Source organism: Biomphalaria glabrata, chromosome 2 (assembly GCF_947242115.1).
Source record: "Biomphalaria glabrata chromosome 2, xgBioGlab47.1, whole genome shotgun sequence".
NCBI classification, from domain to species: domain Eukaryota; kingdom Metazoa; phylum Mollusca; class Gastropoda; family Planorbidae; genus Biomphalaria; species Biomphalaria glabrata.
In genome coordinates this window covers 44,963,410-44,985,931 of record NC_074712.1, presented here as the reverse complement: position 1 = coordinate 44,985,931, position 22,522 = coordinate 44,963,410, and the positions used below count along the sequence as shown (strand labels likewise).

The 22,522-nt window shown below is 32.9% G+C and overlaps 1 protein-coding gene across 6 annotated transcripts in view; it reads right to left on the bottom strand.

The window, feature by feature from the left end:
• LOC106080030 (poly(ADP-ribose) glycohydrolase-like) overlaps positions 1-16,901 on the bottom strand; it is a 33,005-nt gene extending 16,104 nt beyond the window's left edge. The window contains exons 1-7 of one of the 6 annotated variants that reach the window (XM_056020805.1): positions 16,778-16,901; positions 12,433-12,530; positions 9,999-10,047; positions 9,044-9,075; positions 7,929-8,016; positions 5,515-6,019; positions 1,177-1,263 (exon numbers count right to left, since the gene is read on the bottom strand). In XM_056020805.1, coding sequence (XP_055876780.1) covers positions 1,177-1,263; positions 5,515-6,019; positions 7,929-8,016; positions 9,044-9,075; positions 9,999-10,047; positions 12,433-12,520 — 849 coding nt within the window. In that variant the 5' untranslated portion in view covers positions 12,521-12,530; positions 16,778-16,901. Of the gene's footprint in view, positions 1-1,176; positions 1,264-5,514; positions 6,020-7,928; positions 8,017-9,043; positions 9,076-9,998; positions 10,048-12,189; positions 12,358-12,432; positions 12,531-15,006; positions 15,124-15,146; positions 16,100-16,738 lie in introns of those variants that run through there. The other 5 variants (XM_056020804.1, XM_056020802.1, XM_056020803.1 and 2 more) reach the window with 5 other exon arrangements.
• Between the last annotated feature and the right edge of the window lie 5,621 nt (positions 16,902-22,522).

Sequence of the window (22,522 nt, the reverse complement as noted above, 5' to 3'; positions counted from 1 at the left end):
ATTATATCAGAAGAGCAAGAGGGTTGTAGAAAACAGAACAAATTCTAGACCTCAGGATACTCTGCAAGAAATACCTTCAACACCAACAGAATCCATTTCATGTCTTTATTGATTTTAAGGAAGTTTTCAACAGAGTATGGCAAGTACTATGTAAATAAAAACATAATACAAATAATCCAGAACCTCTACAAGCAGACTTCTAGTGCAGTGTACTTCAACAATAACATTAGGGACTGGTTTGAAACCACGGAGTGAGACAAGGCTGCTTACTCTCACCAACTCTTTTCAATATCTTCATTTAAAGGATAATGGAAGATGATCTTGGTGGTTATGAAGGTACTGTAAGCACTGAAGGAAGAACGACTACCTTGCACTTTGCAGACAACATAGATGGTCTAGCAGGGACAGAAGAAGAGCTAGATGACTTGGTGATGCTTATAGACAAGACTTCCGCAACAAATGGTGTGCAAATCAATGCTGAACAAAAATTATGGCCAATAGCCAACAGGAATTTAAAAGGGACATCAGTATTGGAGGTGAAAAGCTGACAAGTGTCAGTTGTTCTAAATACCTAAGTGTTATCATTTCAGATGAAGGAAACAAACCTGAACTACTGGCCAGAATGGCACTCCACAGAAGCACTTGCAAACTCAAAACAATTTCCTCACTAAAATCAGACTGATGGTCTACGACACTTTCTTATACTCTTGCAAATCTTGGACGCTAACTTCAGAACTAGAGAGGAGGATCCTAGCAATGGTATTGAGATGCTATAGAAGAATCCTAGGTATCACATACGAAGACCACATCACAAACCAAAAGATTAGAAACAAGATCACAACAGCAACTGGGTCCCTAAATGACCTGCTAACCACTGTCAAAAACCAGCATATTACAAGGTCCTCAGAACTAGTGAAGATCTTCTTTCAGGGAACAGTACCAGGAAAAGAAGAAGAGGCATTCAAAGAAAGCGATGAGAAGACAACCTAAAATGATGGACGGGCCTGTCATTGAAACAGATTCTATCCGATTCAAAAGATAGAGAGGAATGGAGAAAGATGGTCATGTGTGGTGCTCCCAACGGTTCATCAAAGTAATGGATAGGTGAAGGTGAAATTTTAAGAAATGAATAAAAGTAATATATATTTTAATAACATTAGTATGAATGTAACTAACCTGGCAGTCAAAAAGCACAATATGATTTTCACTGGGTTCCAAAGGTTTTAAATATGCGCCCTTTGAATTCACCCCATCTTCAATGTCCTAATATGAAAATAATATATTTTAACACTGCTGTATTCAATGAAAAAAACACACATCAGCTTCAGAAGCTGAAACAAATCACCCCTGTCAAATTACTCATAGTAAAAATAAAACAAATAATTACATTCAAATTTTGAAGTAACTGAAATGCTGTGCCTGAGTCATATATGTTGAAAGTCACAATTTGTTACAATTTTTTAGGAAAATGTAAAAATTACCAGTGGCGTAGCTAGGAATTCGCCATCATTTGAGGGGGGGGGGGGGGGGGGGGAGGGAGGGCTTGACGTCTTTGGTGCAACTGCAATTTGCAAAATATTTAATATAAAAAACACTCATTTGGTGGCCGGGGGGATTTTTAAATTCTCTCCTCCCTCCCCCCACCCTAGCTACGCCTCTGAAAATTACCATTATTGATTGCAAGTATTCACACAAAGTAAAAACTTCAAAAGGAAATAAACAATAAATAGTTCATTGAATAGAATGTGGAATATATTAATATATAAACTAGCATAAACATAATTCTGCTTAAACATTAGAATTCATATCTTTGTTTTTTTTCATTCTTTGTCCTTACTGAAAAATATTTGGGTTTTTAGTCTTTATTATTTGTATTGTGTATGTAAACATGACATATATGGAATGTTACTAATAACTTATTCTGCATGGGTGTGCCTAGTGAGGGTTAGGGGTTATATGCACAGTTTGATATAATAATCACTTGATAAATCAATTGCATTGCCAAACTCTTAATTCATAGAAGAGAAAAAAACAATACTTGTCTTACAAACGAAATTATGTTTAAAACAAGGTTACAAAGTATGGAAACACAAACTGAAGTGGTCTACCCAGGAAGGTAAATAAGCAGGTTTCAATACTTTCAGAAAGAATATCAGAATGAAATTCTATCAAAGGCAAATGACAGAGAAGAAGGGAGAAAGAAGGTTAACAGATCTTGTGTGGTGCCCAGCGGTCCAGCAGACCAAAGGATAGGTGAAAGTGAATGTAAAGTTAGATGTAAACCTCGCCTAACGGATGTCTTAAAATGAATATCTAATTAATCAAATTGTTTTGTAAAGGGTGAATCTCTTATTCAAGAAAAAAACATTTCCGTAAAAAAAAATAATTTTTCCTTTATTTAAGTGTTCTTGGTATATTTCGCCACATTGCAGTCCAAACGATAATATGAAAAACTACTTATTAATTGTTGTTTTACATTATGTCCAACTTATATGCATACTAAATAGATTTTTTCTCTTTAAAAATAAAGTAAATATTTTTTTTTGTGTAAATGTAGTAGATAGTATGACAGAACTTACATAACTTAGCAATACAAAACCACAAATGTAAAAAAATATTTTTTGACAAAAAGTTTAAAAACATTTGCATAAATGTGTTAAAAATATGGTAAATAGTTATCTCCCCTACAAAAGAGCCTCCCGTTTTTGTTACTATTAATAGTGAATAGTCGTTCTACAACTGAAGGAGGCCAACAACAACAACAAAAAAATAGTGAATAGTTGTAAAAGTGGTGTATTTTTATGAAAAAACTGCTTGCATAAGTGATTTAAAAAATTAGATTTTTCGCTTTCAGATAATAAAAAAGTAGCCAATGAATCAGAACTTCGAATGGTCTAAAGCAGTGTTTCTCAAACTGTGTGCAGCGGCACACTAGTGTGCCGCCGAAAATTTGCAGTTGTGCTGCGGGAGTTTTTACTATTAAATTTTTATTTTATGTTGCGATGACATCCCCACTTGCAACGACCAGTAATAGTAGTGGATCGCTCCATTTGACGGAAAGGGGTGTTAGCTATTCAGGTTATGGAATTGTCCACTATACATATATTATTATAATGACTAAAAGTTAGCCGCCTTAGCTGACGCACAGCAATTCTTGAATTGGTAACGATAATAATAAGCGATGTGTTTCATGTAAATTTGTTAGGTATATGCTAATAATAACAAATTATCAATAAGCCTTATTCATTGTTATCCATGGAGAAATACGCAAGAATGAAACTGCGCAAACGTTAAATGAAAAGCAAAGAACCAAACGAAGGTACAAAGAAGATTACATCGGATATGGTTTCATATCTTCTGGTCCTGAAGATTCTCTATTGCCATTCTGTCTGATCTGCAATGCAACTCTGTCGAATGAGGCGCTTGTTCCAAGCAAATTAAAGAGACACTTGGAAACAAAATATCCAGCTTAAAAGCGCAACCGAAGAAATACTTTGAAAACATCAGGGCACAACAAAATAAACAAGCTAAGAAACTTACGAAGTACCTAAAGCTGCAAGAAAAGGGATTGATTGCAAGTTATAAGGTTGCTCAGTTATTAGCAAAACGCAAGAAAGCACACACAGAGGCTGAATCAGTCATTGCACCAGCTTTAGCAATAGTTCTTGAAACTATCTTTGAACCCGATGCCGCCGAAAAAGTTAAAAAAGTTCCTTTTTCAAATGATACTATCTAGCGCAGAATTGAAGACTTATCGTCAGATTTACAAGATCAAATCTGCAAACACTTCGACGTGACTGATGATGAAGTGTCTCTGCTGTGGTCTCTTCAAGTTAATGAATCCTCTGACATTAGCGGCAAAGCCCAGCTGCTAGCTTTTATTCGGTTCATAAAGGATGAAAAATGTATCAACGAATTCTTATTTTGAAAAGAACAACTACGACCAAAGGCAAAGATATTTTCAAAGTTGTGAACAAAAACATTTTGCTATTCAAACTACAGTGGAAAAACTGTCAGCGTTTGCACTGATGGCTGTCCTTCGATGCAGGAAAATAGAAAGGGATCTGTCACTCTTGTGCGTCAAAAAAATCCAAATGTATTAGTTGTTCACTGCATGCTCCACAGAGAAGCTCTTGCCTTCAAATCTTTACCGAAAGATTTGATGTCTGCTCTGAATCGAGTGATTGAAGTTGTACACTTCATCAAATTTTGACCGCTTGCATCCCGACTTTTCTCAGAGCTTTGTGAAGCAATGGATTCAGACTACAAATGTCTCCTGTATCACACCAAGGTTCGTTGGCTCTCCAGGAAAAAGTGTTAAGGCTGAGCTGATTTCATTCTTGGAGACAGAAATAAAAAAAAAGACTTTGGATTTTCTATTCATGACGAGATCTGGTGGGTTAAGGTGACATTTCTCTCTGATTTATTTGACAAATTAAATTCATTGAATTTATGTCTTCAAGTACCATCAGAAACCATCATCACTGCATCCTCAAAACTGAAGTCATTTGGTGAAAAATTGTCTTTGTGGCAAAGTAAGATCTCGAAAGAATGTGCTTTAAATAAAGAAATCACCCACAAAATTCTGGACACTTTGACACACCTGCAGTCAGCATTGCAGCATTACTTTCCAACAGTTGGAAGTAATGAGTATGGATGGGTCAGCTATCCATTTGGAAACAATGAAGCTACAAATCTGACAACTGAGAAGCAGAGCAGCTCATTGATTTAAAAAATGACGCAGTTCTTAAGTCAAGTTTTGCTGAGAAAAGCCTGTTTTGGATTTCAATCAACAAGTTATATCCTGCAATCAGTTTAAAAGCAATCAAAATAATTCTTTCATTTGCATCTTGATGGTTTTGTGAGTTTAGATTTTTAGCACTGACTGAAATAAAATCTAAGAAGAGAGAGAGACTTCTTACAATAGACGATGAAATGCGAGTTTGTTTGTTGATTTTGGAGCCTCGATTAGATCGCATTTGCTCTCTAAAACAGGCACACCCTTCACATTAAATGTAATACTTAAAAACGGGTAAAATCTTTTTTTTCTTTTTATTTTAAAACAACTGTTAATTGCGCGAAATTTTTGTAGTTTTTTTACTGTGCCGCCAGACAAAAAAGTTTGAGAAACACTGGTCTAAAGTATCATGATGTTGGATTTTCACTCTCTTTTCTGGTTAACGAGATCTAAATGGGACGGACGGACGGACAAACATTCCTCACAAAACTAATAGCGTCTTTTCCCCTTTCGGGGCCACTAAGAAATAACATAACCACTACCCAAGAAAAATATTGCAGAGAAATACAGTATTTCAGTGTACACTTTATCAAAGAAAAAAAAAGGCAAATTAATTCTTGTAGAATATCAATCTTTCATTATGTTTTTTCCATATTAAAGTTTAATTCATTTCAAACAAATTATAAATCAACTATATATAGTAAGCATTATTTTTCAAGGCCAGAGTTGATCATTAAAATAATATTAACTTAAACTAAAAATTTAAAATGAACAACCTTTGGATTTACTGAATCACTTTTTCTTTGCATTTGTTCTTGACAATACTGTTTATCATCCTTTGAGGCATTTCTTTTATCATCAGTTCTCTCCTGAACAACTGGAGTGCTCTTAGAAGAGCTGCTGCTTTGAAGATAAGACTTTTCATTTGTAGTATTCGTATCGCTATCAGCCTTGGAAACATTTTTAGCTATTGTATTGAAATTATCATCATAACCCTTTGAAGAACCTCCATGTTCATTTTTAGATCCTGAAGAATCATTTTCAACATTTAAAGAATTTTCATCTTTCTTTGAAAGGTTAATACTAATATCATCTTCCTTTAAAGACTTTTCATTGTCATTTGTAGTCTTTACAATATTATTATCAGCCTCTGAAGAAACACCATTGTTCTCTGAAGAATTTTTATCTTTTTTTTTAGAATAAGAATCGTCATTATTAGCCTCTGAAGTTTCATCAACTTCAGTTTTTTTATTTGAACTGTTTCTGTCAGTTTTAGTTTCCCTGAAAATGTAAAAATAATTACAATTCTATATTGAAAATCAGAGGCACACATGAAAATGATTTAAACTAGTCTTGGTTTAAATTTGAAAAAAAAAAATTAAGGTTTCTCTTACAGACCTGGCCATCTAAGGCCAAAGATTAAAGAGGGTGTCATGTGGCCAGCACAAAGATGAACCATCCTTACTTCCCAATGTAAGGTACCCATTAGAGTTGGGTGGAATCAGGAGGGTCATAAAAATCCAGTTCAAAATCTTAGTCTTTACAAGAATTGCGACTGGATACCCCAGGCATGAAATAATGAGATAATTTTTGTTATTATGATAAAATACCAGACTCCTTTGTTGGTCTAGATAAATTTCTTAGAGCAGACAGAACAAGATGTAGTGGAATGTTAAAAAGGAGGGACTTGCAGTCTATATAAAAAAAATTTTTGAAACACCTAGAATGTAACTATCAGGAACAAAATTTGTGACCTAAATATTGAACTTCTGCGTCACACTTAGGGCATACTACTTGCCTAGAGAATTCACACAAGTGTGTGTTGTTTTACATAACACCAACGGATGGACACAACGATTATGACAGACATAATTTTTTGATGTGCTTCACACTGTATCATGACTGGAGATTACAACAACCTGTCTATTGACTATACCCAACACATCTCCTTCCCCACAAGGCAGAGTCTAAACGCTTGACATGCTACATTAACATCAGACAGGTTTACTAATGTAAACGTTTGTTCCCACTTGGAGAATCTAACCATGTACATTTTATACCTAATTACAAACCTACTCTTAAAACAACAAAGAGAGCAATAAAAAGCAGTCAAGACGTGATCTGAAGAAGTAGTTGAAAAATTAAGAGGATGCATTGAAAATACCAACGGGATTATCTTCATTTAGAACTGTTCAGACATTAATGACCTTACAGAAATGAGTAACTCATCTGTTATTCTGTGAGGAGCAGACACTAAAACAATATAAGTTTATGCAAATAATTAAATTAACCCTGGATGACCAAAAACATCAAACATTTATTATCGAAAAGAAAAGAAAGTATAAGGCCAACAACCAAGAGTTTACACATGCTAAAATAAATTAAGGGAAAAAAAAAAGGAAAAAATATGAAACTACTTTCGGAACATCAATTCAAACGCATGCTGGGATGGATTAGAGAAAACAACAGGTTGTGCCTCAAAATGAGAAAGACTAATGGTAGTGAAAAAGAGAAATTCACCATTGAAATAAATGACTTCTTTGCCTGTTTGGACAAAGAAGTTTTTTTTAGCATACAAACAGAAATTTTCAAAGGAAAAACAATAAACTATGTAAATTTTGTAACTGAAGATGAGGTGACCTTACTATTCAGAACAATTAATGTAACAAAGGTTCTGGGCCCGAAAAATAAGTAAAAAGTTGGTCAAGCTATGTGCGGAACAAACTTAAAATATGCTCAATTCCTCCAATGAATGCTGCCGAATTGCACTAACATCAATTGTCATGAAAGAAAGTAAAGAAAGTCAATAGTTATAAAATAAAAAAAGATTTTTTGAACAAAAGCAACCACGCAATAGATAAAAAAAGTAAAGTAACGTTCCCCTTTCAGACCCTGTGATCTATAGGGCAGATGATGTAAAGGTCATCTGTTTCTGTGGCCTACGGTTAACAAGGGTGTCATGTGGTCAACACAACAACCAACACCTTTACTTTTCCCTAACTAATGTCAGGTACCCATTAGAGCTGGGTGGACTCAGAGGCGCCCGAAGATCCCGAAATTAAAAATCCTAGTCTTCACCAGGATTCGAACCCCGGTCCGGAAGCCAAGCGCTTTACCGCTCAGCCACCGCATCTCCACGCAATAGATAGAATACTACAAACTAAAAAAAAACTAACAAACTCAAACATACCCAGTTAATGAACAGGTGGAATCCCCTTTAGAATGTTGGTTACAAGCCTTCTCAAGTGCATCATTATTTTGTGGCTGAGCATTAGCAGCTATTTTTAAAAAAATAAAACAAGATATAAAAAAGAAAAGTATTAAAATGGTTGTTTTTTTTTGGACAAGACACAAGAATGCTATAAATAATCCACATGGCTAGTATTCTTGTGAGGGCCACATTGAGCATAAAGTTAATTATTCTGGCACATGGCATCATTGCCCAATATATACTTCCTTTGATGCTGAGTTATGTAGAATTTTTTCAAGGCTATTCTACATTTGCAGAAGCCTAAAGCATTCACAGTTTTAGGCTCAAACAATACTGTGCTAATCATCAAAGCATTAAGACTCTTACAGATATCATAATTAGTTTCTATTTTTCATCATTTTAGACATTTAATAAAACATTTTTTGTGGCCAAAATTGTTTAAGGAGATCAAATTCATAGAAAAAACTTACCACTCTGTTAGAACATTTAACTTCAATTTGTCAACAGGCAAATTATAAAAAATACTTCTTAAAAATAAAGCTGATATAAGGGAAAGAGCCACATAATTTCTGCCATATCTTTCAATAACTACAAGATTTATCTCCCTTTTCTCTATCAAACTAAATTAATTAATTACCACTAATTACTTAACTGACTGGTTAATTTTTTACTGATTCATTTATTGTCTTAGACAATGAATAATTCTGCAAAGTTTCAACTTGATCTGAGAATGGGAAGTGGAGAAATAATGTATGTGTATAATATTTGTACCAGACAGACGGACAGTGAATTGATATAAGCTTTGTAAAAATAGGACCAAACAAGAAGTACTAGACAGTTAATCTCATAAATGTTTTCTTCAAAACATTTTGAATTATTCTTGTTGATGAATCCTCTTGCGAAAAAAAGTATGAAAAGCCTGACTTAGGACATAAAACAAGGTCTCTAAATTTAATTATTTAAACATTGGTAATTTTGTCATTTTCACTTCATTAATACTCAATTATGGATTTATAACTATGATTAAAATACAACACCAACAGTTTTGGGTTCGAGAAATGCTGGTTAACACTTTTGATACAAACAATTTTTACCACTGTTAACTTCTGGTCTTTTGGATTCCCCACTGTGAATAAATACAAATATTTATACATAGACATATCCCTTAATTAAAAAATAAAATAATAAAAATCAGAGAGAATAACACTTCAAACAAAAAATTAACATTCTTACAGAGATGGGTAAAGTGTAAGAAATTAAACTTGCTATATGTAACTCATACAGAATTTCATTGGCTGTTTTTTTTTATGCTACCCTCACAATTCCAAGGAAACAAAAGTCATTTTGAGATCTAAATAACATAGAATAAACAATTTTTCTTTGCCCATCTATGGTTAAAAGCCAAATAATAGTTTTAATTATATTAGAAATTCCATTTTAAAAAACAAACCAAAGTGTCAAGTAAAGTACCCCTTTCAGACCTTGTGATCTATAGGGCAGATGATGTAAAGGTCATCAGTTTCTTTAGCCTTTGGTTAAATGGGTGTCGTGGCCAGCACAACAACTTATCGCCTTTACTTTTCCTAAACTAATGTCAGGTACCCATTAGAGCTGGGTGGACTGAGAGGCCCTTAAATATCTTAACTTAAAAATCCCAGTCTTCACCGGGATTTGAACCCGAGACCTCAGTTCAGAAGCCTAATGCTTTACCACTCAGTCACCATGCCTCTGAAAGTGTCTAGTGATTCATATAATTTCTCATAAAGTTTCAGCAAAGTTTTACCGGTACTAAAACTGTAAGAAGCATAGACTTTTTCTATTTAGTAATAGTCTGGATAGTATTGTGTTACATATTTGAACTTAAATTTTTTGTTTCCATGATGAAGACACACAATGTTAGTTGCATTTTCATTATCGTTGATTCCAATAATGATTCCAATAATGAAATAATCTTTAGCATCTCCTTTTTCAGTTTTATCAACTACTACTAAATATTTTCATATATTTGATAATATTCTTGTTATTAATGTAATTTTTTTTAGCACTTACCTATCATGCACTTTAGAGCCTTTACCTGACATTTCTTCTATTTCAGGAGCTAAACAAAAATGTTAAAATTTATTTATGTTAATATTTAATAGCCAAAATTCTTTTTAGTTAATAAACTTAAATTTTTTTTTAGCAAAGATGAAAGAATCAGAAGCCTTAAAAATGCACCACAATTTTTATATTTTATATAAGGAGGAAAGAGGAAGGCACGTTACAGACAAATCAGGTCATGACTTCTACACTAAATTCAGATTTGTGTTGCAGAAATAAAGAGAAATCATTTTTGCTTTATTGCTATTAATGATCTCAATAAACTCTTTCTGTCTCCAGAACACCTTTATCTTTGTGAACACCAAGCTAGGGGTATATAGAGCCGTCATCCTCCCTACATTGCTCTATGCCTCAGAAACATGGACAGTGTACAGTAAACATGCAAAGAAACTAAACCACTTCCACATGACATGTCTGAGAAAAATACTAAATGTCAAATGGCAAGACAAAATACCAGATACAGAAGTCCTTCGAAAAGCGTGTCTGCAAAGCATCCACACAATCCTGATGCAGTCCCAGCTGCGATGGGCAGGTCACGTCTACAGAATGGAAGACCACCGCATCCCTAAACGACTCTTGTATGGCCAATTAAGTGAAGGAAAGCGCTCGCAAGGTGGGCAAAGAAAGCGCTTCAGAGACACCCTCAAAGCTTCTCTGAAGGCGTTCAGCATAGACCCTGGCACCTGGGAGACAGAGGCACATGACAGAGCATCATGGTGTCGCGCTGTGAAAACTGGCGCACAGGTTGCTGAGGAAAAAAGAACAACGCTGGCAGAAGAAAAACGCCACAAAAGAAAAGCAAGACAAACGACACTAGCCCCAGCTGGAATAACCTGCCCAGTATGCGGCCGAACATTCCGGGCTCACATAGGTCCCAGTGCAAAGCCCTCAGCCCCCTGGATGACAAAGTGGTCATCATCGAACCACGATGGACGAACTATAAATATCTTTGTGAATGGACTCAACATTATCAAGATGATGATATTCAATTCAGCATAGGTCAACATATAGACTACATTAATGTTAAGTTTAAACAGTAGTTGAGAAAATATACTATTTTAGATTATATTAAACCATTTAAACCTATAGCAGACAAAATTATATCATAAGAGCAAGAGGGTATATAGAAAACAGAACAAATTCTAAACAACTGAGTTAGTGCAGAAGGTGCACTCTAGATGTGCACTGTTAGAGACTAAGACTTGGAATGAATGTTGACATTGTAGAAGCAACGGAGTTGAACCCAAGTCTGGAGCTTATGAAGAAGCTGTGTCTAAGACAAACCTTGTTATTATGTGTTTGTAATGTTCTGTAAAAAAAAAACATTTTTCCTGGTTGAGTTAGTTACCTTCTATAGATTTATTACAATATATATAGTTAATTATTTCTCTATTTTAGGCATTTTATGGTGTATTTTAAAAATGAACAGAAGGGAGCTAATGATAACAAATCTCATCCATTACAATCATTATTGACCCAATAAACTAAACTAATATAATTAATTAGAAATTATACAAGTAAACAGGAATGCATTTGTTTTAAATAATAGAGCAAACATTATGGAAAATAGTTACAAACTTTTTTATATTTTTAAATCCTTTTTTAATACAAGATACTTTTAGAATTTCTTATCTCATTCTGCTTACACAACATGCTAATCATGCCATGTTTACTTTCATTATAATTGCCTCAAATTATTCTCACAATTAAATCCCTTACACCACTTCTTTAAAATCTCAGACAGTCTTTGTACTGTTGATATTTATTTTCAAATTTGAACCAAAACTGACCTTACATCAAAGCCATGATTTGTGTTAAAACTGAGTTACAATTAAGAAATTCAGCAACAATGCATCCAAGGAGGACAGAAAAAAAAAATGATAGGGCAGAAAATTAAACATTACCGTATACTATAATTTGAATTATGTCTTTTTAATACATTTGATTAATTTTTAGTAAACATCAGGTATGCCTGATTTCATTGTAAATTTAAAACTCAAGTTGTTACCAGATTGACATACTTGACAAAATTTGGGGGGGGGGGGGGGGGGGGGGGGGAGGCTTCAGTGAACAAATTACAAACTCCAATAAGCTAAGCAAGCACAGGTGTATAAAAAAAAGTATAAAAAAATGACTTTACCATAGCAAACTTCCCTTGTCTAATTGACACTCGTGGAGTATAAAAGTTCCTCTATTATTTGCATATATATATATAACAGGCACTAGTTTACTTTTCTGTATTGTCAGCCTGACTCTCAAAGCATTGTTTTTAAAAATATCTTATAGACATGCATTCATCTAATTTATGCAAGTGAACAGAACAAGATAATTTAAAGAAATCCAGTAAGAAGCTTAAAAAAATGATTAAAACTCTTATACTTACAGTGTTTTCTTTTTAAGGTTTTTCTTTGATTACCTTCAGCTTTAAAAAACAAATTTAATTCTGTCTGTTTGTATTTCTTGTTGGACATTCCACCATGTCTATTTTAAAAAAGGATAAGTATAATTTTTTTTTCTAGCTTAATATTTTTCGATATTTTTATAAAATAGTACAGTTTGATCTTAGTATTGTTGCAGGTCCTTTAAATGCATACTTAAAGCCTTAACATTTTTTTTTTCTGTTCACATATAAAATGAAGAGTAAAGTAAATATTTTTTATTGAATGAAACTTAGATGGTAATGAATCAATATTATTGTAACCCTGTTCCTCCCTGACTAACCATTTTTTTTCACATGCAAAGTAGAGTGATTTTTGTTTATGCTGTTGGGCGTAAATGACCTTAACTAGTGTGTAAATGTGTTAAGAAACTGGAGTTATGAATTTGGATTTCTTGACCGAGGATTGTTTTCTATTGTGTTATTGAATCAGGATATGTAAATTTGATTTGGAGATTGTGACAATATTTCTTGTTATCAGGGATATTGATTGATCAGAGTTGGATTGTGCTTCTGCAATCGGAGAGATACCGGCAATCTGAGAATCGGTGAGTTATTTTCTTTAGTTCAATACCACATCTTAACAGTAACAAAATTTAAAAATCTACTTTTTGTACCGGTATTCATGATTTTTTTACATTTCAATTTAAATACCGTACTAAAAGCTGACCAACCCTTTTCAAGTAAAAACAGGAGTAAGACAGGGATGTATGCTTTCGCCCTTGATATTTCTGCTGGTGATCGATTGGGTCATGAGACAGACAGTCTTACATAATAAAAGTGGCATACAATGGACGCTAACCCAACATTTAGAGGACCTGGATTTCGACGATGACATCTGCCTCCTCTCCCATACACAACAAAATGCTCAGACCAAACTGACCAGACCATTTAGAAACAGCGAAAAAGACTGGACTTCTAATCAACAAAAAGATAACAGAAGTTATGAGGATCAACAACAGACAAGAGAACCCAATCATGCTACAGTGAGAGAATATCCTTGATACAGACCACTTTACATATCTGGGAAGTAGAGTTGGTAAAGACGGCGGAGCTGATGATGATATCTAATTCGGATCAATAAAGCTAGGTTTGCCTTTTCAACTCTTCAAACTATCTGGCGCTCTAAGGCATTATCTCTACACAACAAGATACGGATCTATAAGGAAAGAGGAAAGTGGGCAGACCCAAGCAAACCTGGAAGAGGTCAGTCATCAGTGAAGCTGAGGGTACTGGAATGACGTGGGAGCAGATGAAGAAAGCTGCTCAAAACCGAGTTCGGTGGAGAGGTGTGGTTGCGGCCCTATGCTCCCCTGGGAGAGCACAGGATTAAGTCAAGTCACTAAAAACAAATGGTATTATTTTTATTTAAAAAATTAATTTTTAATTGTCAGTGTGCTTAAAAAATGCAGATCAAATTAGATCTAGATTCTCTATTATTTCTTCTCTAAAGTTTTGTGTGACCACATCATATGTATACACTTATCCTAAAACTATTCAGAAACATGCAAAGTTAAATGCACATTTTATTTTCCCCAAGCTAAGACAAATTTGTATAAATCAATGCCCTTTCTTTTCTAGTGCCACTAAAGCATGGAACCAGCTGGCTTAAAAGCTAATGTAACTAATGACTTTGTAGAGATGAAGTCTCTAATTAAATAAAAATGTTATATGTCTATCGACTGATGCAATTTTTAGTGGGTGTGTATATGAAAGAGGGGGAATGGCTAAGGGTGACATAGGAGACAGAATTAGATGTGAATAGTGAATGGCAAGTATAGTACATTTTATGTGAATTGAGATACTGTATATTTTTTAAAAATTCTTCAACATCTGGAAATTTAACTTTTGTTTTCATACATTTCTACATTGAGATTAAAACCTGAAAATTTTGTTAATAAAATCAAGTTTATTTTGTTCAAAAAGGAGAATTTCTAGATTTTCTCACATTTCTATAGATGCCTATAAGCAGGAGAGTACCGTCTATATGGGTAGCCGTAAAATGTCTGGTGGGCCAGTGCCTAAATAGGTTGGTGGGGTTGCCGAATGGACCACTTTAAATGTTAGTCCCATAAAGGTGATTGCATTCACTTCACCTTTTATACAAATCCTGAGCATGTTTAACTTTGTAATACTAGTCACATATTCCAAAAAAAAAAAAAAAAAAAAAGGATTTGCTTAAACTAAATTAGCTGTAAACCATGCTTTTGTATGTTTCATTTCTCTTTCCACACTAATAACAAACAACCAAGTCGGCTTCATGATCTTATCTAATGCAAAGTCCAAAATGTAATTTAAGAATATTCTTGAACAATTAACAAACTTTCTACTATTCAGATAATATTTGTATAAAATATTAAAACTAAAATTAAAATTGTTGAAATCTGTGACTCAAAAAGACTTTTTTTTTGGTTAGTGATGAAATATTATTTAAAAGTTGTGTGGTTATGTAGCTTATTGTGGTTGCATGCTACATAAGTAATATGGAATAAAGCAAATCCAAATCTATCCTCTATTCACCTTGTGAGTTGTGATACACAGGCAACATCTTGTTACAATTTTAGCCCACTATTTCATTTTTTTCAGTTATCACTTTCCAAGAAAGAGAGAGAGAGAGAAAGAGAAAGAGAGAGAGGTTGTACATTTTCATGTGTACTCACTTCAAGTTATTTGACATAATTTTGTTGATAATAGTTATAAAACTAACGATCTGGTATTGACAATTAATAAATAAATGACATTTCATTCACATTTTTTTTTCAAAGAAGTAAATATGAAAAGGGGGCAGTAGGCAGAAAAAGGTTGAAGACCACTGCTCTAGACTGTCTAGTTACTACAAGAGTTTGAGACCCCTGCTCTATAGAGTAGTTTAAGCTATTCGAACACCTATAGGCCCAAATTTGAAAGTTTGACTTTGACAGCGCATTATTTTACAATGGCTCGACATAGAAAAGAAAATGAAGTATCAAAATCTTCTTTAGTTAAAGGAGAATAAGGATGACTACTTATATTTGTACCCCTAACCTATATTTGCTATTATTTTTAAGGTCAAAGAGGCAGTGTGTTTTCATTTAATTCGGACAAATTTGACCCACATTATTTGATTCCGGACACCATAATTTATTTTGGACAGTCTCTATATTTAGGCATCAATAAACTCAGATTTGTATTCAATATATATTAACATTAACTAAATTTTAAGATCCCCAGGCATAGTCCCTCACATGAAATCATTAAGTTAAGATGTTTTAAAACTATGCATAAATACGAACACAAAAAATAAAAATATGAACACACTTATTCTACCAAAATTAGGTCACTGGGATAGTGACTTCTACACAGACTTTTAGACTTATTAAATATGTTTGCATGATTAGATGTGTGTTGAATGTTTGTGTTTTTTGTTTATTAATTTAATAAATTTCTAATACAGGTGATCTTTTGTAGTATAGTATAGGTTAGGATAGCCATTCTTGCCTAAATAGCTGAATCCTCTATATTTTCTCTATATAAATCTAGATCTATCTAGTAGGTCTAGATCTAAGCATTTAACTTCATTCAATATACCAAGCTCTATCCAAACATTTGCCCATTTATTCTCTATTAAAAAAACAACAACAAACGAACAAATACATAAATACATATATATATATATATATATATATATATATATATATATATATATATATATATATATATATAAGATTATTAACATTGATGTCCAAAACTGGCTGTCCAAAATAAATTTTGGTAAGAAAATCGTAATTTAATTTGGACACCCTATTAATTTTTTTTGTATGGAATCAAACAACTTGGCTTATGAATCAAATAAATTAGCTCCAAAAACAGAATAAATATTGCCGGCTCATTAGTATAGACTTAGCCAATCAAAAATTATAGTCTTAACCCTAGGAAGACTCGGAAGAGGTAAAGTCATCTGGGTAACATAGGAAAAAACAAAACCTGACTAACAAGTTTGAAATTCGTTTTTCTTACATAAAATCATAAAAAGACAGCTAAATGGAAGGCAATTGGGCCAGAATCATTGGAAAATGGACAAGCACATTATACACTCAGTTATTAATATACAGCGCGCTATTTTAATAATAAATATGAAAATAATTATTTAAAGACCACAAAAACAGCGAATTCATGTAATATCCGAATTAAATAAACAACTAGTCTAGATCTATATTAGTAGGCCTATAATGGCTATATAAATTAATATAACTATTTTAATATTCATGATTACCATTAATATATATATATATTATATAATTTATAATATTACAATGTTATATAGAATCTAATTATATATTATATAGAATCTAGAAATAGATGTGAGTCAACATGACATAGGATGATAGTCATAGATTCATAGATCTAACTATATTATCCATAGATCTAGTTCTGACTAGTCTAATCTATTATTCTATAGTTTAGATGTAGAATAGATCTGCTCAAATAAATCTAGACTCTCTTGCTATGTACACTCTATAGTCTATAGATATATAGAAATCTAGATCTAATATAGATCTAGATCTAGATCTAGACTAGATCTAAAACTTCTTAGTGATGCAAAAGTTCCTAGAAAAAAATACGCTGAAAAAAAATATCGCTCATTAATTACCGTCTAGAGAAAATTACTTAATAAGTGATGAGTTGACAGATTCTAGACTCAATAGAACTCATCTTGATCTAACTTGTGTCAATAAATATATTCTAGACTAGATCTACCTCTATGAATTTAGATAAATCATGTTAGATTGTATCAATCTGATAACTAGATCTAGAGATTTATATTACATTGATAAGATTTATTTCATAATTAATCAAGAGATAAACATTGCGAATGAAAATAATCGACCGAACTTTAGTCGGTTGTTATGCTAGGCATTGTTTATAAATCCCCCAAGAAAAAGTTAAAAAAAAAAACACAAGATTTATATTCATTAGAGCCACCAGATTTCACAAATCCTAATCTTATAAAATACAAACATTACTTCAAAAAAGAAGATGATTACATCCTACTCGTCATGCATCTAGTCATGTACAAAAATAAAATTAATAAAATACTCAGAAAGACACAAAGATAAAGGCACATTTCTCGTTCCATATGCTAGGACAAATTTGTACAAACGCTCCTTCTTCCCTAGTGCTATTAGAGCATGGAATGGGTTGCCTGAGCTAGCCAGGAAAACCAGTGACTTGGCAGAATTTAGGTCATTGGTTAATATGCATGACTGAATGCATGACGCGTAGGACGTAATCATCTTCTTTTTTTTTTGAAGTAACGTCTGTATTATAAAAGATAAGATGTATGTAAACCAACGAAAAAAATCTTTTTTTTATACTATAAAGCAGAAAGTAAGGCGTATAGTAGATCTATATAAATGTATGTTACGCATAGAAATCAGAACCATTTCACCAATCTTGATAAAACTCTGCATAAATGTTCCTTGGGTACTAACTGGAACCGTGACGTATGTATAGTAGCCCTAACATAAATTTAAGACCCTCAATAAAAAAAATTGCCCAACTATATGAAAGTATTAGGCCAACTATTTCATGGATCTAGGTCATGTTTAGGCTACCATGTTTACAAGAGAGAAGATCGAAAGAATCTAGATCTAATTTTAAGAACTACACTTGGCACAGATACTTTTTTTTTATACTTTATATGTATATATGTAGCCAAAAATAAGGTTTGTCGACTCTGTTGCGACTTGTCATTTGTTGGCTAATATTATTTAAAATACTGTATTGCCTCCAGCCTGCGCAAAGTATGACAGGCGCCTAATTGGCTTGCGCAGACCAATATACCACTCTTTAAAACTAAATGCAGTCCACAGTGGCACAGAAGTCTGAAGCGGCTATGAACAACAGTCGTAGATTTTATATCGGAGTTTCCGTCTCCTAGACTGGCTGCCGACCAAAGCTATATAGCCCAGTCTGCCCATTGGCCGAATAGTGATTTAGGTAAGATTCATCGTCAAGGCTTGATTAGCCTCTAGATTCTGCCCCGTCTCAAGACGAAACCAAAACCAGTGACTCATCTGAGCGCATCCATTGTCTTCCGAGACAGAAGGAGCCCTATAGGCCTACATATAACATCAAGCCCTTTGCAATACTTTGACTATGTTGCAACATAAAAAGAAAAACCTTTTGCACACAAACATAGGCTGTAGGACCCTGCCATGTAACTGAAGTTTAAAAACAAAACAAGATTACAAAGAGAGTTTGTGTTACACAAACTCAGAGGCGGCCCCCGTCGAAGTCGGATCCCTGTCGGATCTGCATATTCGCAAATAATATTCAAGAAGTGATTTAATTTTGATGTAAAATGTTTTACATGTTTCGGATGTTCCTTCAGAGTTGAAGATAATTACTTCCTAGTCCAAACCTCCCGCAGGACGACGGGGGATGGGAGCGGGCAGGGTTTGAACCCTGGACCATCCATAAATCTGAACGACAGTCTAGCGCGAAAACCGCACGACCAGGCAGCCATTTGATGGTCAAAAGTAATAATGTTTCAAAGATTCATTTGCCGTAAATTTAAATTTAAATTAAAAAAAAAAAATAGTAGATTAGTTTTAGTATATTAAAACATTACAATATTGATCAAAACGTTTGGAAATGAAAATCTACACTTTTTTTACACTTTAAGTTTAGAAATTGAAATTCTACATCTTAATCTAGTCTATTTTAGTCTAAACTAGATCTACAAATTCTAGATATAGACTCTAAAATAATTTTAATTAGAATATAAATCCAGATCTATAATAAAAATCTAGATCTAGTTTAAAAAATCTAGATTAGATCTAAATCAAGATATCATTCCTTTTTTAAACGCGAGTCACATAACGAGGCTTAATAAACATTACTATACCGAGTTCTTTTTTCTATTTCATTTGAAGAATTAATTCCATATAACGTCAGAGGAAAAAAAAACACTACGTCACACGGCCTAGCTAGACTAAAAATCGCCTTCATCGATACGAGCCATTTATCCGAGTGTTCATTGACTTTGGTGCACCGAGTGCGTTCTTTAAGCATTTCTTTTAAAGAATTCATTCCATATGACGTCAAAGGGGAAAAAAAACACTACGTCACACGGCTTAGTTAGACTAAAATATGTTTTTATTAATACAAGCAATTTTTCGAGGGTTAATAGACATTGGTGCACCGAGCTCGTTCTTTTAACATTACATTTAAAGAGTCCATTCGTATGACTTCAAAGAAAAAAAAATTCCATTACCTCACAATAGGCTAGTACCGGTACCATAAAAAAAATGTCTTTATTTACACGAGATATTTAAGAAGGGTTCATAGACATTGGTGCACTGAGTTCTAATAGAATTTATTTAAAAAGGATCAAAGCCGCATTCTTTTTGCGTTTTGTCTGTCAGTCGGTCTGTCCGTCATCTTGATATAAAAAAAAAAAAACAACTAAAAGTTATTAAAAATTGATTAAGCTTTATTCTACGTTTCAAAACATCGCAATAATTTTTAGGTATGAACACAATTGAAAAGTTTATATAATAGATTGTTCCGGATGTTTGTATAAATAGTAAAAGAAAAAGAGAATTTCAGATAAATGTAATACCGTTAATTAAATTTTTTGGATGGTCTCGTATAAAAATTAGATGTACTACAGCCATGTGGAGAGATTTTCATACCTTACTTTGGTGTTTGGATTCTGTTTTCCTTAAAAATCGGAACATAATATTAACGATAATTAGATTTTTTAATGTTTTAGGTAGAAAGTTAAATGTACTGTAAGAGAGTAGTGAGTTAAAATATTTTTCATAAAAATTCGTAAAAACATTATTTCGTAAATGAGAAGATTATTTGTTTATTAATTAGAAGAGGGAGTTCAAACAATTATTTGGCGTTAGTAGATTTTTAAATAAATTCGGGAATTTCTGGCGACGATTTATAAGAAACAAAATCCGGAACTTTCTTTATCGATTACAAAACTTCTATGTTATGTTTTAGCAAAAAAATTAAATGTCTAAAAAGTAATTTTCAGTAATCAATTCTAGTAAATTAGTTTTTTTTTAAAGCCCTGAACAACCTATTGTCGATATTTTTAAAATTTGTTTAAAGATGAAAATACGGAACAATTTGATATTGATAACCAAATTATAGTGACGCATTGTCAAATAATATAAGTATAATACTAGTAAATTATGCGATTTCAAACAATCATTAGGCATAATTCATGTTTTATAAAACAATATCCGGAACATTTTTACACTTAATGAAATATAAGTCAGTATAGAGATTTTGATTTAGCATTAATATGCTATTTACATAAAAAACGGAACAACATATTATTGATAATGTGTTTTTGCAACGTTTAAGCATGGAAATTGAATGTAATATAAATTAGAAGAGCAAACAAACATTTGTTGGGGTTGATTAGTTTTGCACAAAAAATCCGGAACAATCAATTTTTAGATACTTAAAACTATTGAGATGTTACGGGAGGATTATTAAAGTGTAAATCAGATTTTCAATAGCTTTTAGAGTTCTAGTTTTTTTTAATCTAATCGTGACGGACAGACCGACCAACAGACAAAACGCACAAAAATAATCTTCTTTTATTCGGATGGGGGCACTAAAGAAAAAATAAATAAAATCTGATTTTTTAAAAAAGTTTAAGGAATTGGTTTAGCACCTGGTAATGTAGCGACGTTACGCTACTGCACGAAAATCGCTGCATAAAAAGTCCATTAAAAAAAATGTGTGTGATATTTACATACAAAATGCATTATTAGCCTTTATAAACAAACAGAAATGTTTTCTTTTAATTTCAGCAGCTAGTTGACCAGAAAAAACATCGTTAACTATTATTTATATTTGTTGTAAACATTTCCTGTACATTTTAAAAATATATTTGACTTAGTGATACTGAAAATACACAAAAATTGTCCATTTTTGTTAGCATATTGTAACATTGCCTCCCTTAGATTTACGTAATTGTTTTAGAATTGGTGTATTTTTATGAAAAAATCGCTTGCATAATTAATTTTATAAATTAAACGGTTTGCTTTTAGAAAACCAAAAGTAGCCGTTGCACCTAAACTTTTCAAGCCGCATTTAATGATGAAATAATATTTTTCATATCTCTTCTAGTTTTCGAGATCTGAGTGTGACAGACGGACAGACGGACAGACGGACATTTTGCACAAACCTAATAGCGGCTTTTTCCCCTTACGGGGGCCGCTAAAAACGAACAGCTTGTTTTCAGATATTGTGATACTCTTTAGACAAATTCGACCAGAAATCATTTAAAAGTTTTTATTTAAAAGTATTTTTCAGATTTAACATGTATGGCTACTAAATGTTGCTAAATTATTATATTTTGTTATCTCATTGAATAAAATGAGATCAGATCTTGTAATAGAAATCTGTTTGACTATGACTAAAATTAGATGTTTCATGTTTAAATCTGTGCTAAGTGCTCCTTCTGCCACAAAACAGGAACGACCGAAGCTGATTATCTTAGAAAGACTCTTGTAAGATAATTTAGTCAAATCTTTCTATTTTAGACAAAGATATGACAACAACATGGTATTTTTAGATAAATAAGCCCAAATTGGATACTGAAAAGTGATTTTTGCTAGCTACTGTGCTCCAGAAAATTGTGGTCATAAACAGGACCGATTGGAAGTGTTATAAGCACTAGGCAAAAATTGTGAAGCTCTTTAACTTAAAATGTTGTCTACAAATATCTGAATGTTACACTTAAAAAAAATAATTCCTAAATCAATTTAAGAGATTGGTTCCCTCTTTATAGAATTGTCTAGCAAGCGGCCAGGGAGATTCCCACAAATGTTACCGAAGCCAAAATGCACACAAATATTGTAATAGGTCTGTTAACGAATGGTCTCGATTTAAGGGACTCATTTTAGCGGTTCCTGAAAGAGAAAAAGCCGCTATTGGCCTTGTGTGGTGTGTCACTTTATAAACATTTGTTTTTTTTTAAAACCATAATTATGTTATTAAACTTATGTTTACAAAGGTTACT